This window comes from Schistocerca americana, chromosome 2 (genome assembly GCF_021461395.2).
Source record: "Schistocerca americana isolate TAMUIC-IGC-003095 chromosome 2, iqSchAmer2.1, whole genome shotgun sequence".
In the NCBI taxonomy this organism is placed as follows: Eukaryota; Metazoa; Arthropoda; class Insecta; order Orthoptera; family Acrididae; genus Schistocerca; species Schistocerca americana.
In genome coordinates, this window is record NC_060120.1 from 554,584,011 (window position 1) to 554,596,501 (window position 12,491).

General features: G+C 47.8%; 1 protein-coding gene across 1 annotated transcript; it reads left to right on the forward strand.

Annotated features, from left to right (window-relative positions):
- Nucleotides 1–539: 539 nt before the first annotated feature.
- Nucleotides 540–10,112, forward strand: LOC124594162 (ichor). Its single transcript, XM_047132518.1, has 6 exons — nucleotides 540–991; nucleotides 1,070–1,298; nucleotides 1,353–1,475; nucleotides 1,596–1,796; nucleotides 9,441–9,638; nucleotides 9,696–10,112. Exons 1-6 carry the CDS (start codon nucleotides 540–542, stop codon nucleotides 10,110–10,112), a joined length of 1,620 nt encoding a protein of 539 aa, XP_046988474.1.
- Nucleotides 10,113–12,491: the final 2,379 nt, after the last annotated feature.

Below are 12,491 nucleotides of genomic sequence, written 5' to 3' on the forward strand. Positions count from 1 at the left end.
GCGGCCAGACAACGTCTTCACGAGCCCCGCAGCCGTCCGCCGAGCGCTACTCCGCAGCGACCGACCTTCGCCCACAAGTTCCTCCTCCACCGGCAGCCTCTCACCTCTCATAATGTGGACAGGACGCGGACCTGGGTCTTGACGAACTTACTTCGCGCGAACTCTACTGTGTTCGAGACTCTCCCTGCCGCCATAGCGAAGGAGGCAGTGAGTTCGGAGCCGGACTCGGGCAACGCGGCAGACCGTTCGTGTCGTGTTCCGGCCGGGAGCGCAGTGCAGTGCGGTAGAGTGAAGACAGCGCTGAGCGCTCCGCGTGAGGAAGTAGCGTGGCGACGCCCGCGGAGCTCGGCGCGCCGGCAGCCCCACCGTCCCCCCTGGATCCCCCGTGGCTGTGCCCACAGAGGGCCGCGCTCCACCAGCACCAGCCGCAGCGGCAGCGGCAGCAGTCTCCGCCTCAGGTGGTGGTCGGCAGCAGCAAGCGCAGCGCCGCCACGCCGACGCCGACGCCCCCGCCGACGCTGCCTGCCGGTAGCGCGAGCATGAAGTTCTCCGGCGGAGACGCCGAGATCCTGGGCGGTGGCGACACGCTGCTGCTGTCCGCGTGCGGCTGGGCTGGTGGGGCCGCGCCCGTCGTCGACCACTTCCTGCTCGACAACAAGCTGGACGCGGCGGCGGCGGGGGCGGGCTCCGATCACGACGACTCGTCCGCCAAGGCGACCATGGACGCCCTCGACAGCCTGCTGCAGGCGTCGCCGCCCTCGTCTGCCGGGGGCCAGCCGGGGGGCGCCACGTCCCCCGGCAGCTTCGCGGAGCTCAAGCCCCTGCCTCCCTTCACCGGTTACACGGGACACCTCAGCATCAACGGCATCTCGGGACACCACTTCCACGCGATAGCTGCCGGGCCCTCCTCTCCCCAGAGCCCGCAGCTCCCCGAGGCGAACAACAACAACGCGCACGCCACCAACCACAACACGGCGACTAGTTTCAAGCAGCAGCAACAGCAGCAGCACCCGCACCAGCAACAAACGCAATCGCAGCAGCAGGTGCAGCCCGGTGGACGGCCTACGAGCAGTTCCGGAGTGACGGGTGCGACGCTGTACTACACCGTGAGTACGACGGCCGACCAACCGGTCGTCTCATCCTCGACGGCGTCCGTCGGGGGTGTGGTCAACATCAAGGAGGAATTCATCGACTACTCGAGCCTGATGGGTGGCCCGGATATCGAAGACATCGCGGCGCTGATCGGCTCTGCCATCGCGGACACGACGGTGCCCAGTACCGTGGCGGAAGGGCTGGCCGCAGTCGCGGCGGCGGCTGCGGCGAGCGCGACCAGCGGGCAGGCGCACGGCCAGGCCACCCCCGACGACACTGCCGGCTCGCGGGAGAGCTGGATGGAGTTCGACGCGTGGATCGACACCGCCTGCTCCGGAGAAGCCAAGCCCGTCATCTCGGCCGAGTCGCTGCAGGAGTTTGTGGCCGCTGCTGCTGCGCAGCAACACCAGCAGCAGCAGCAGCAGCAGCAGCAGCAACAGCAACAACAGCAGCAGCAGCATCAGCAGCAGCAGCAGCAACAACAACAACAACAACATCACCAGCAGCAACAGCAGCAGCAACAGTCGCAGTTCGAAGGCAGCTCGGCGTTGCAGAGCCTGCTGAGCTGCCAGTACCAGTCGTCGGCGGCCATGCTGCAGCACATGCTCAAGAGGGACACGTCAGCTGCGGCCGCCTCTGTCGGTTACCATATGCCGCTCCTACAGAATCGGTTGCAGAATGGACCACCCAACGGCAGCGTCAAGGTAATGCACATATGAAAGTTAAAAGCATGTTTCGTTTACGTTTATCTCTTTTGCTACCTCCGTTTAATATCAGATTTCTAATCCAAAGATTGCGAATTCGATTGAAAGGTAATGACAGCGCTTAACAAGATTTGTATAGCAGGTGTCCCAAAAGTCACCGCCAAACATTATGGACAGGTTCCTTACAACAAAACAAGAAAAAATATCTAGTAAACAAGGGCACACCTTAAGGCGTATGAGCACTTGTTTATCTTCGACACTATGAAACGCATCCCTTCTGATGCAAGCTCTTTGCATTTCATTTCTTGGGAGGCGTTGGTATTGACCAAAACAAGCAAAAATTTCGAATAAACATGGGCTTTAAAATGCATACCTTAAGACCTATAAGCGCTTGTTCAGTTGAAGAGATGAATTTCACACTAACGAAGATGATGTTTCAAATGGCTCTAAGCACTATGGGACTTAACATCTGAGTTCATCAATCCCCTAGACTTAGAACTACTTAAACCTAACTAACCTAAGGACATCACACACATCCACGCCCGAGGCAGGATTCGAACCTGCGACCGTAGCAGCAGCGCGGTTCTGGACTGCAGCGCCCAGAACCGTCCGGCCACAACGGCCGGCAGCGAAGATGAACAAGTGCTCATAAGTCTTAAAGTATGAATTTCAGTCGCCATGTTCACTAGACATCTTTTTTTATTATTTTGGTCAATTCATCCTCCTCCCAAATAATGGAAACCAAACATCGTGCCAGTAGAAGAGATTTGTTTCATATTACCGAAGATGAATAAGTCCTCATACCTCTTCATGATGGATTTTAGAGCCCACGTTTGGTAGACTTTTGTACTCATTTCTGTACAAGGAACCTGTACCTAAAGTTTGTTGGGCTTTTTTGGAACAGTCTGCATCTCAGAAATGCCTCGATTCGGACGCCACGTAAACATGTAGGTTGTGGTAGAGACGAGGAAAGTGTGAACGTATTATCTCCAACAGGACTATGACTACAGATACTATCATCGTACTGTCTTCTTCTATCTCCTTCCTGGTCGAAGTTGTCCATTTTGTCATCAACCGTTTTAACTATAATTTGACAGACCCCCCCCCCCCCCCCCCCCCAGTTTCTCCAAAATGATCGTCATACTCGTAGCTGAATGGGTAAGCGTCAGCTTGCGGGGTTGCGCCCTCAGTCGCTTCAAGGGTTTTGTGTTACCTCTTCTGCCACCTCTTGCAGTGACATTATAAAGTGATAAATGTCTAGAGGCATCGCTGTTCAGAGTCGGCATTACAAGACTCTTGGTATTTCTACAACAGGTTGGTTATGTCAGTCCAAGCGTCGAAGTAAGGACAATACCACCTGCAGGAAGACCATGCCTAATAAAGCACTGTGGATTTCAACCCAACCTTGGCAGACAGCTTCATGTATGAAATGTTTATTTTCAGGCTCTTCTATGAAATAACCTAAACCTTGTGCAACCAACGCTGTAAGTTTCTCCAAACGTTTACGTTACTGGCAACGAAATTTCCGTTACTTCCACCAGTACCACAACCACGCCGTCTAACTGCACATGGTTCAGACAGCGTTCCTGTAGAACGTTCATATGATCATGAGTTTGCAGTGGCTTCAAAAATGGTCAATGCCACAGAAAATAAATCTTAGAAAAATTCAAAAAAGCACGTGGTTGCGTATTGTACCCACATAAATCACCAATTTCAATCACCGTTGCAGCTCTCCATCCATAAAGGGTATAATGAGTTTAGTGTCTGTCTCTCTGTCAAATAGGACAAATCTGCGTTTATACATTCATTCAGTTGTGTATGTTTCTGGCTCGCAAACGTCTCCCTAAACTTCAAGATAATATTGTATATCACAGAGTGCTACGCCAAACTGTAAGCTCAGTAATCCAAGGGAACCGCTATCCGATGTTGTCGACGTGAAAATTGGTTGTAGTTTCAGATTTCCTTCCTTTCTCTTTTAGTACGAAGTTTGACGTCTCTACTCATTTAGTGGGCGTATGGCTGCAAATTTTTCATCCTATATTTTTTCGTCGCTCTTAGTTTTATTTACCCTCTTAGCTATATTTAATCCAGCGCTGTACTGGCGTTGTCCAACCAATATTACACATCTCTCGAGCAAGTAGTGATATTTGTTGCATCCCAAGAGTGCCAGTATGTACTCCTTTGGAGTTACTTTTCTGTTTTGCTCGAAACGGAACTGGTTATTGTTGTAAGGTTTTCATTGTGAGCGGCTAATCACTACGGTCACACGGGAGGTGTTTCAGTCATTTATTTAGCGTACTTGTGATTTAAGATGGCTTGTGTCACACAGTTTATCGAAGCTGGTTTTGATTATGGCAACTTCGAATGTGCTGAAGACTTCTGGGACAAACTCAAGCCATAAGATGTCTTCAAGCTAGACGTTAAGTAGAGGGCGGTTTGCTGTTGGAGCTGTTTGCGAACCTCGGGCATCACCACTCTTCGTTTAGCTGTTGTCGGTGAAGGCTCTTCTCGAGCAGATGGAAGATTGCTCAATTTCCTGCCTGTGCTGTTAGCAGCACTCCAGCTCAGATTCGGAGCCGTTATACGGGTAGAGGCCTTTGGGGACAATGTGCCGTTGGTGGTAGATAGTAGTAACAGAAGTGGGTCGCACCCACACGGGAACTACGGCCCCAGTGACACAGTGACTGACACTACATCAGTGGCTTGCGCTATATATAGGTTTGGTGGCAGGTGTTATGTAGAGCAGGAAACCCAATGGAGGGCTCAAAAAGAAGACTGTCACTAGCCAGAAATTATTATTACTACTAATATGCAAGCGTTTCAGATAATAAAATTCACTAACTATTTTATAAATTGTAATACCAAGAAAGCTAAATCGTGCAAAGAGTAGGCACACGACAATTGACAATTAAATAAAATTTTGTAAATCTGTACTTTTGAACATTCTAAATGTTGCAGTCAGAGATGCTAAATGTAGTCCGACGCGTTTGTGATTTCAAGACTCTAAAAGCGATTTCAGCGACGTGCTTACTGTCAGTCTGTCCTGCAACACACGGACTCGGACATCGACACAAAGAGATCCACACTCGTTTGAGTGCTCCAGTGTCGAACGAACGCTGTGTCCAAAGCTATAGCGTTTGACCTGCCACGTCGACAATATGACGATCATACCGTAAATTTGCTCAAGTGGTGTAGTTAACCAACTGCACGTCGCTGTGTATGCACAGCTTCAGTCTATTGGTCCTACAGAAGCATGGCTGTAATATAAGAAAGCCCTACGATGGCAGCAAATCGATCATTCTGCCTCATTCTAATTCACTCACATTACGAAATAGCATGGCTTGTCGTAGACGACGGATACTGGTTCTTGCTGTCAGGCTTCCACAATGTTTGACGACTCTTCACTATATTGGGCCGTAAAATTGTAGCTCCACTGGTCGTTTGATCATCTTGTTGCAACAGCATTTTAGACCTACAAGAAAATTGTTACAAATCGTCCGAACGTTTTTATTTGTTTTGAATTAAAAGGCAATTTGTTCTTTTTAAACAATAAGATGAATCTTGCTGACTGCTTTGCTTGTTAAATCGTTTACATTTAGATTTGTTCATAATAACACTCGTGTTACAAGTAAGCAGAAAAAATAATGCATGTTTCCCAGTAAATCAGAAGTATACTTTCAAAGACGGCCAAGTTCTTCAATTGCCGGCCGTTGAGGCCGAGCGGTTCTAGGCGCTTCAGTCCGGAACCGCGCGACTGCTACGTTCGCAGGTTCGAATCCTGCCTCGGGCATGGATGTGTGTGATGTCCTTAGGTTAGTTAGGTTTAAGTAGTTCTATGTTCTAGGGGACTGATGACCTCAGATTTTAAGTCCCATAATGCTCAGAGCCATTTGAACCAAGTGCTTCAATTTTTACAGGCTAAACAATAAACTAGTGCACCTGCTTTGGTCTCAGTCTGAAGACTAGATGACTTTCATTAGTTAGACTGATACAGATGTGTTCCACAATACGTCTTCGAATTTTTTAAATAAATAGTTTCCGGACCTGGCAGCCCATGAAAGTAGCTGCTGCTCCTGGAACCCATTTTAAATAACTTTTGTGCGGTTTTGAAACATGTATATAATATGTACATATCACGTCTTTCTAAGAGAGATCGTTTTGCTAGATTGTTCAACGATAAAAAAATAATCTCAAATATTCCCAGGCAACTTCCTTGACGGAAGTGATAATCCCTAATTTTCGAGTATGCAGCCGAGTAATGTCATTCTCATGATGTTATGATATACTCCGTCTTCTTCAGGTTTACCGAGTGCTGATCTCGATTACGTTAAACACAGGAATTTCTCCGATGATAACAGGACACTGAGGAGTGACCTACTAGGTAGAAAAATTTGGTCATTCAACTTCGAACTCAAGAAGATGAAGAAATTGATAAAATACCACAATACAATAGGAACAGAAAAATTTAATTAACAGGGACAAACAACCTAAAAAATGTAGTTATTTTTCTCTAACGTGAGAAGTGAATAGCGGGCAACTAAAGCGAATTAAGATCGTCCCTTCAGGTATTACAAAAAAGTTTATTACTAAAAACAAATTTTTATTACGGTTCGCGTGCCAAACGTTAGTGTTGCTTCGTACTGAGCGACGGGTTTCGGGAAGAAGGGATATAGTCGGATGGCCTAAGTGAGAGAGATCTTGACCTGACTATGTTGTTAAAATGTCCTTATTACAAAAGATATGCCGCGCAGGTTTAGCCGAGCAGTCTAAGGCGCTGCAGTCATAGACTGTGCGGCTGGTCCCGGCGGAGGTTCGAGTCCTCCCTCGGGCGTGGGCGCGTGTGTTTGTCCTTAGGATAATTTAGGTTAAGTAGTGTGTAAGCTTCGGGACTGATGACCTTAGCAGTTACGTCCCATAAGATTTCACACACATTTGAACAAAAGGTATGACTTGGGATAAATAATGAAATAACGACCACTGTGTTTTACAACGTCTGACTTCATTCAGAAAACAGTATCAATTCCTGATATGTTTGCTCTAAAAGAAGAAGAGATCAAGTCTTTACACAGAAACTGTAACTGATTAGCACCGTTCCGTCTACTTAAAATGAAACTGTCAGTACCCACGACAGGGCCGGTCGCGGTGGTCTCGCGGTTCTAGGCGCGCAGTCCGGAACCGTGCGACTGCTACGGTCGCAGGTTCGAATCCTGCCTCGGGCATGGATGTGTGTGATGTCCTTAGGTTAGTTAGGTTTAAGTAGTTCTAAGTTCTAGGGGACTGATGACCACAGCTGTTAAGTCCCATAGTGCTCAGAGCCATTTGAGCCCACGACAGGGCACTCTTAAGTCCCTAGCTAAATTACTAAGATTTCATCAACTATGCTGCAACTACTGCAATAACTCTGCTTAGCCCTGCCTGGCTACCGTTTTCGGCAGCCTATGCTGATACAGCTATCAGCGTCCTAATCTGACTGCAATATACTTCTCGGAGCGTCGTGTTTCCGAGTTTTATTCAGTTTTCCCCTTCGCCGCCGCCAATTTATGACATACCATGTTGTCGAAGGGCCCTGTCCATCACATTTGCTCAAATTTTGCATTATTCTTCGGAGACTGAGTGGAGGGAAGGAGGTGTCTGTCGCTAAATCATGTCTTAGACCTGATATAGGCTCTTCATGGTGCACAGGAACCCCATCCAAAGGCTCGCTCCCATTATCCCTCTCTTACCCTCGCTCCTTGTCTGCAATTACATCATCGTTATTTTAACAGCTACAGTGCTATCGCCATATACCACCGTCGCTACCCTGGCGCCTCTGGTTAGTATTTTTCCTCACGGCATTTAGGAACCACCGATATTTATGCGAGGGGCTTTCAGTAAGCAATGCAACACACTATTTATCTGTAAGCAGGTTATTTTTAGTCAGTATTCCAATACACCATATTATTCACCGCTCTTTTGGCTACATAACCGTATTTTTCAACGTAATCTCCGTTCCATGCGACGGCTTTACGTCACCTTACTGGGAAGGCTTGTGTGCCCGCATGGCACCGCTCTCCTGATCGACGTCGAAGCCAAACGTCTTGCTGCATCAGTAACTTCCCCATCATCTTGCCAATATCAGCTTCGTAACGCGCAACTAATTCGACACAGATGGCCCTTCATCGTCCTTAATTGTCTTCTGCCAGGCGCCGAGTAGCCAAGCGGGCACACACCTTTGATTACCCCAACTGGTGGACAGTGTCTCAGCACTACCAACAGCGACGGCCAGTTGAGCAGCGAGATGTTCGATTGCGATCCGTCGATCACCTCGAATGAGAGTGTCCGGACGTTCAAACATTGCAACAGCCACAGCGGCGTCTGGCCAGCCGGCACAGGTTTGCGCGACCTTGTTGTGCTGATGGCAGGTGCCTCGCCCGCCGTTGACAGTGCTATTGTTCACTGTCCGACCTCCGTAGATATTTTGCAAGAGCCTATGCATATCTGCAGTGCTCTGATTTTCCGCCAAAAGAACTCAATAGCAGCTCTCTGCTTGGAAAGCACTTCCGTTACAGACACCATTTTGAGGACACCACCGATCGAACTCCATAAAACTGTAGGGGCAGATGCGGGAATACTCTACGATATCCCATGACAAATTTCGCTTTTTTCCAACCAAAACTGGTCAAGAAAAAAGAGTGTTGCATTACTTATGGAACACCCGTCGTAAGTGCTATCGCGAAGCGCGTCCGTCGCTACTCTGGCGCCTCTGGTCAGTATTTTTCCCCACAGCATTTAGGTTCCTGTAACATTTTATATACCGGGTAATCAAAAAGACAGTATAAATCTGAAAACTTAATAAACCACGGAATAATGTAGATAGAGTGGTAAAAATTGACACACATGCTTGGAATGACATGGGGTTTTATTAGAACAAAAAAAAAAAAAAAACACCCCATATTGCTAGACGCGTGAAAGATCTTTTGGGCGCTTCGTTTGGTGATGATCGTGTGCTCAGCCGCCACTTTCGTAATGCTTGGCCTCCCAGGTCCCCAGACCTCAGTCCGTGCAATTATTGGCTTTGGGTTTACCTGAAGTCTCAAGTGTATCGTCAACGACCGACATCTCTAGGGATGCTGAAAGACAACATCGGACGCCAATGCTTCACCATAACTCCGGACATGCTTTACAGTGCTGTTCACAACATTATTTCTCGACAACAGCTATTGTTGAGGAATGATGGTCGACGTATTTAGCATTTCCGATAAAGAACATCATCTTTGCTTTGTCATACTTTGTTATGCTAATTATTGCTATTCTGATCAGATGAAGCGCCATCTGTCGGACATTTTTTGAACGCTTGTAATTTTTTTGGTTCTAATAAAACCCCATGTCATTCCAAGCATGTGTGTCAATTTGTACCTCTCTATCTACATTATTTCCTGTTTTATTGAAATTTCAAATTTGTACTGGCTTTTTGATCACCCGGTATCTCTCGTCTCCTAACTTTCTCTTTGTTATGTTTCCCGTGGATACTACAGGACAAAGTCGATTTCCTTCCATACGTACTCTAGTCCCAGTAGGCCTACGTGCTCGGTCTCTGATTGTCTCGTCGTTGACAGCTCGTTACGTTGTACGGGGACCCTTATCTTAGCGTGCACGTGTTTGCAGGCGGAGACGTACCTGGAAGCGCCGTCGTCCAGCACCCAGTACCTGGCGCACACTACCACGGGCAGCCCGCCTGGCGTGGTGTCCACCACGGACACGGCACTGCTCATCAACGGCAGCAGGTACGGTGGGGGCGGCGCAATGGGGGTGGCGCGGCCCGCGCCGGGCCCGGGCTCCGCGTCGGCGGCGGCTGCGGCGGCGGCGGCTGCGGCGGCGCGCATCGGCTTCGCATCCCACCTGCCCCCGCGGCCTCTCAAGACGGCGCCGTCGCCCGACCTGCTGGTCAACGGCGGCAGCCTCGACAGCCTGGCGGGCGCCGTCTTCCCGCACACCACCACCGCCACCACGACGACGCCGGCGCCCTCCAAGAGCAAGAGCCGCAACCGGTCGCGCAGCAAGCAGCAGTGCGGCGTGGGCGCGCCCGGCGCCGCCGCCGCCGCCGGCGTCGTCTACTCGGGCGACCCCGCGGCCGCCGCCGTGCTCGGCAAGGAGAAACCCGTTCACCGCTGCAGCATCTGCAACCGCGGCTTCCTCAACAAGTCCAACATCAAGGTGCACCTGCGGACGCACACGGGCGAGAAGCCCTTCAGGTGCGACGTCTGCGGCAAGGCGTTCCGCCAGAAGGCGCACCTCATCAAGCACCAGCAGATCCACAAGCGCGTCGGCCGCGATTGACAGCTCGGGGGCGTGGCCGGCGCGGACAGGCTGCTGGCGGCGCTGGTGGCGCGCCGCGCGGCAGAGGAGCGAACCTCCGTGCTCGCGAACCTAACACTCGGCCGCCGGCTCTAAAGCCAGTGTCGGCCAAACGCTGTGATTCCCTGACACTCCGTAGAAAGTTATGCGGTTATCTTCCCCGTCGAGACAATCCTACCACTAGGTGACAACTCATTAGAAACAAACGAACAGTGGCGTGATTTGCCAGCCAGTGCTAAACTGTGGGGTTCGTCTCCATCCCAATTGACTGCATCGCAAACAGATCCGCGTGCATCGTTGTGACGCATAACTTTCTACCGTGTAAGTGTAAGAGCAGCCGATCGATCTCGTACGTGCGGAGAGCAGTACACTACGTAAAACGGAACAGAAGTAAAAAAGGTATACTGTAGATTTAAATGTGTAAATGGCTGTAAATGCAAGGAAATAAGTTTCTATTTTGTGACAAGTCTCATAAATAAATGTGCAATTCTGAGATGAACTACCTGTGCAAGTTGATCGCAGTAGGTGATAATGAAGTGTAGATAAAGAGTGAAAAGTGTAATTATAATGTATTTATAGCTGCAAATTAAAAGTAGCGTAACAGTTTCAAACTGCTTTTGAGAGTCGTTAAACTCATTTTCCTGTGCAGATTACTCAAATTGTTAAAGACATATTTCTTACGAACATTATCTCAGGTTAGCCAAAGAGTGCGTTGCTGCCTAATTTTATTTTTTTACTCTTTGTGTGTACGTATGTATGACTGCGTGTATGTTTGAAGGTATGTTTTTTTACTTGTGTGCGGTGGAGTTGTTAACTTCCCTGTCTCTCACTAGACTATGTTCAAGTATTCGATTGGTTACGCATTTTGGTGCAACAGAGAGGGTTCACTGCAGAATTTAATTTTTTGCAGATAACTTAGTTCCATTAATACATGATTTACTGCTAGCAATGAAACAGAGAATTTCAAAATTGTTACCTTATTTATTGTAGAAGAATCTAGGAAATCAATAATTTTAAATTAATTATGTTATGTTGTCAGTTCTATTCTACTTTTCTTATTGATTCTAAGTTGCGATCAAAAAATACTCGCAATAATTTTTTTATCTGTCTTGTTATTTCACGGTATGAAGTGTAAGTGACTTTGAAATTAACTGTACTTTGAAATTAACTGTACTGTTAATAGTTGGTGCTTTTTTGTTGTGCTTCCACGTAAAACGCATAACGCTACACCAGAGGTACAATTAATTCTCACAGCCGCTGAAAAAAATCATTGCTTTTGTAATAGTCGTATTTAGTTCCGGAAACTTTAGTGGGTCATAGGGTCAGAATAATAGTTTTTCACCTTATGTACGCAGGACGTCAGTTGTTGTATTAATGATTTTTTTCTCTTAGTTTCCATCATGACATAAGGCAGCGCGGTCGAAGTCTCTTGCTGATAACCCTGTAACCCTGCTGCATATTTTCCGTGTTATTTTCCACATAATTTCAGTGAATGACAAGATGATTCCTCATGGAAAGCCACAGCCGTTTTACTCCCTTGTCATTGTCCTGTCAGACCAGGTTCTCCATATCTAATCATTTCATTAACAAGAAGACGTGCTCAAACCTTCTTTCCCCATCCTCTCGGTAATATAATCAAAGATTTACACGTTATCCGGAAGGCAACTCACTACGCCCAACACTCAAAGAATTTGAGGTCAGTTCCGAATGCTTATTATTCTACATCGATGAGACGAGGGATATTTCACTAACATTCTTCTTGTACGGCAGAAATAGCAAAATCGAGTTTTGGTGCGACAATACTAGAGCCATTGGCGAAAGGCCGTATAGCACGCAAGCTCGTTGGGCACCCATTTATCGTAAGAAGAAAATAAAATCGTAAAGCACTCTGTCAGTATGAGCTGAGATGAAAGAAACCAAGAGCGTGACATCCAAGAGATCCTCTGTGCAATAACCGGTAAAAAACTAACAGTGGTACAGCAGCAACTGTAGCATTTATTTCGTGTCACGAAGCGTTTCACACCCATTTTAAGCAAACTGACTTCCTCTCCTGAAGCACGCATTCCTACAATATGCCGTTTTCCACCTCTCTTCCTGAATCACATACATAATTTGTCATAGAATTTATCAGGGGAAAAACCTTGAAATATAAGAAATATTGACAGGTGTATTTACAGAATCGCTGTTTCGAGAAGAAAAAAAAACACAGCTGCGGGCGGCTCTGTTCAGATTTCAGCGATACTTGTGTCACAAGTTTGTTCAGAAAAACAATTACTGCACTTCACTAGAACTCACACATTTTAAAATAGTATAAAACGAGAATAATCCTAGATTTTGCCTACTACGTTACCTGATCACACC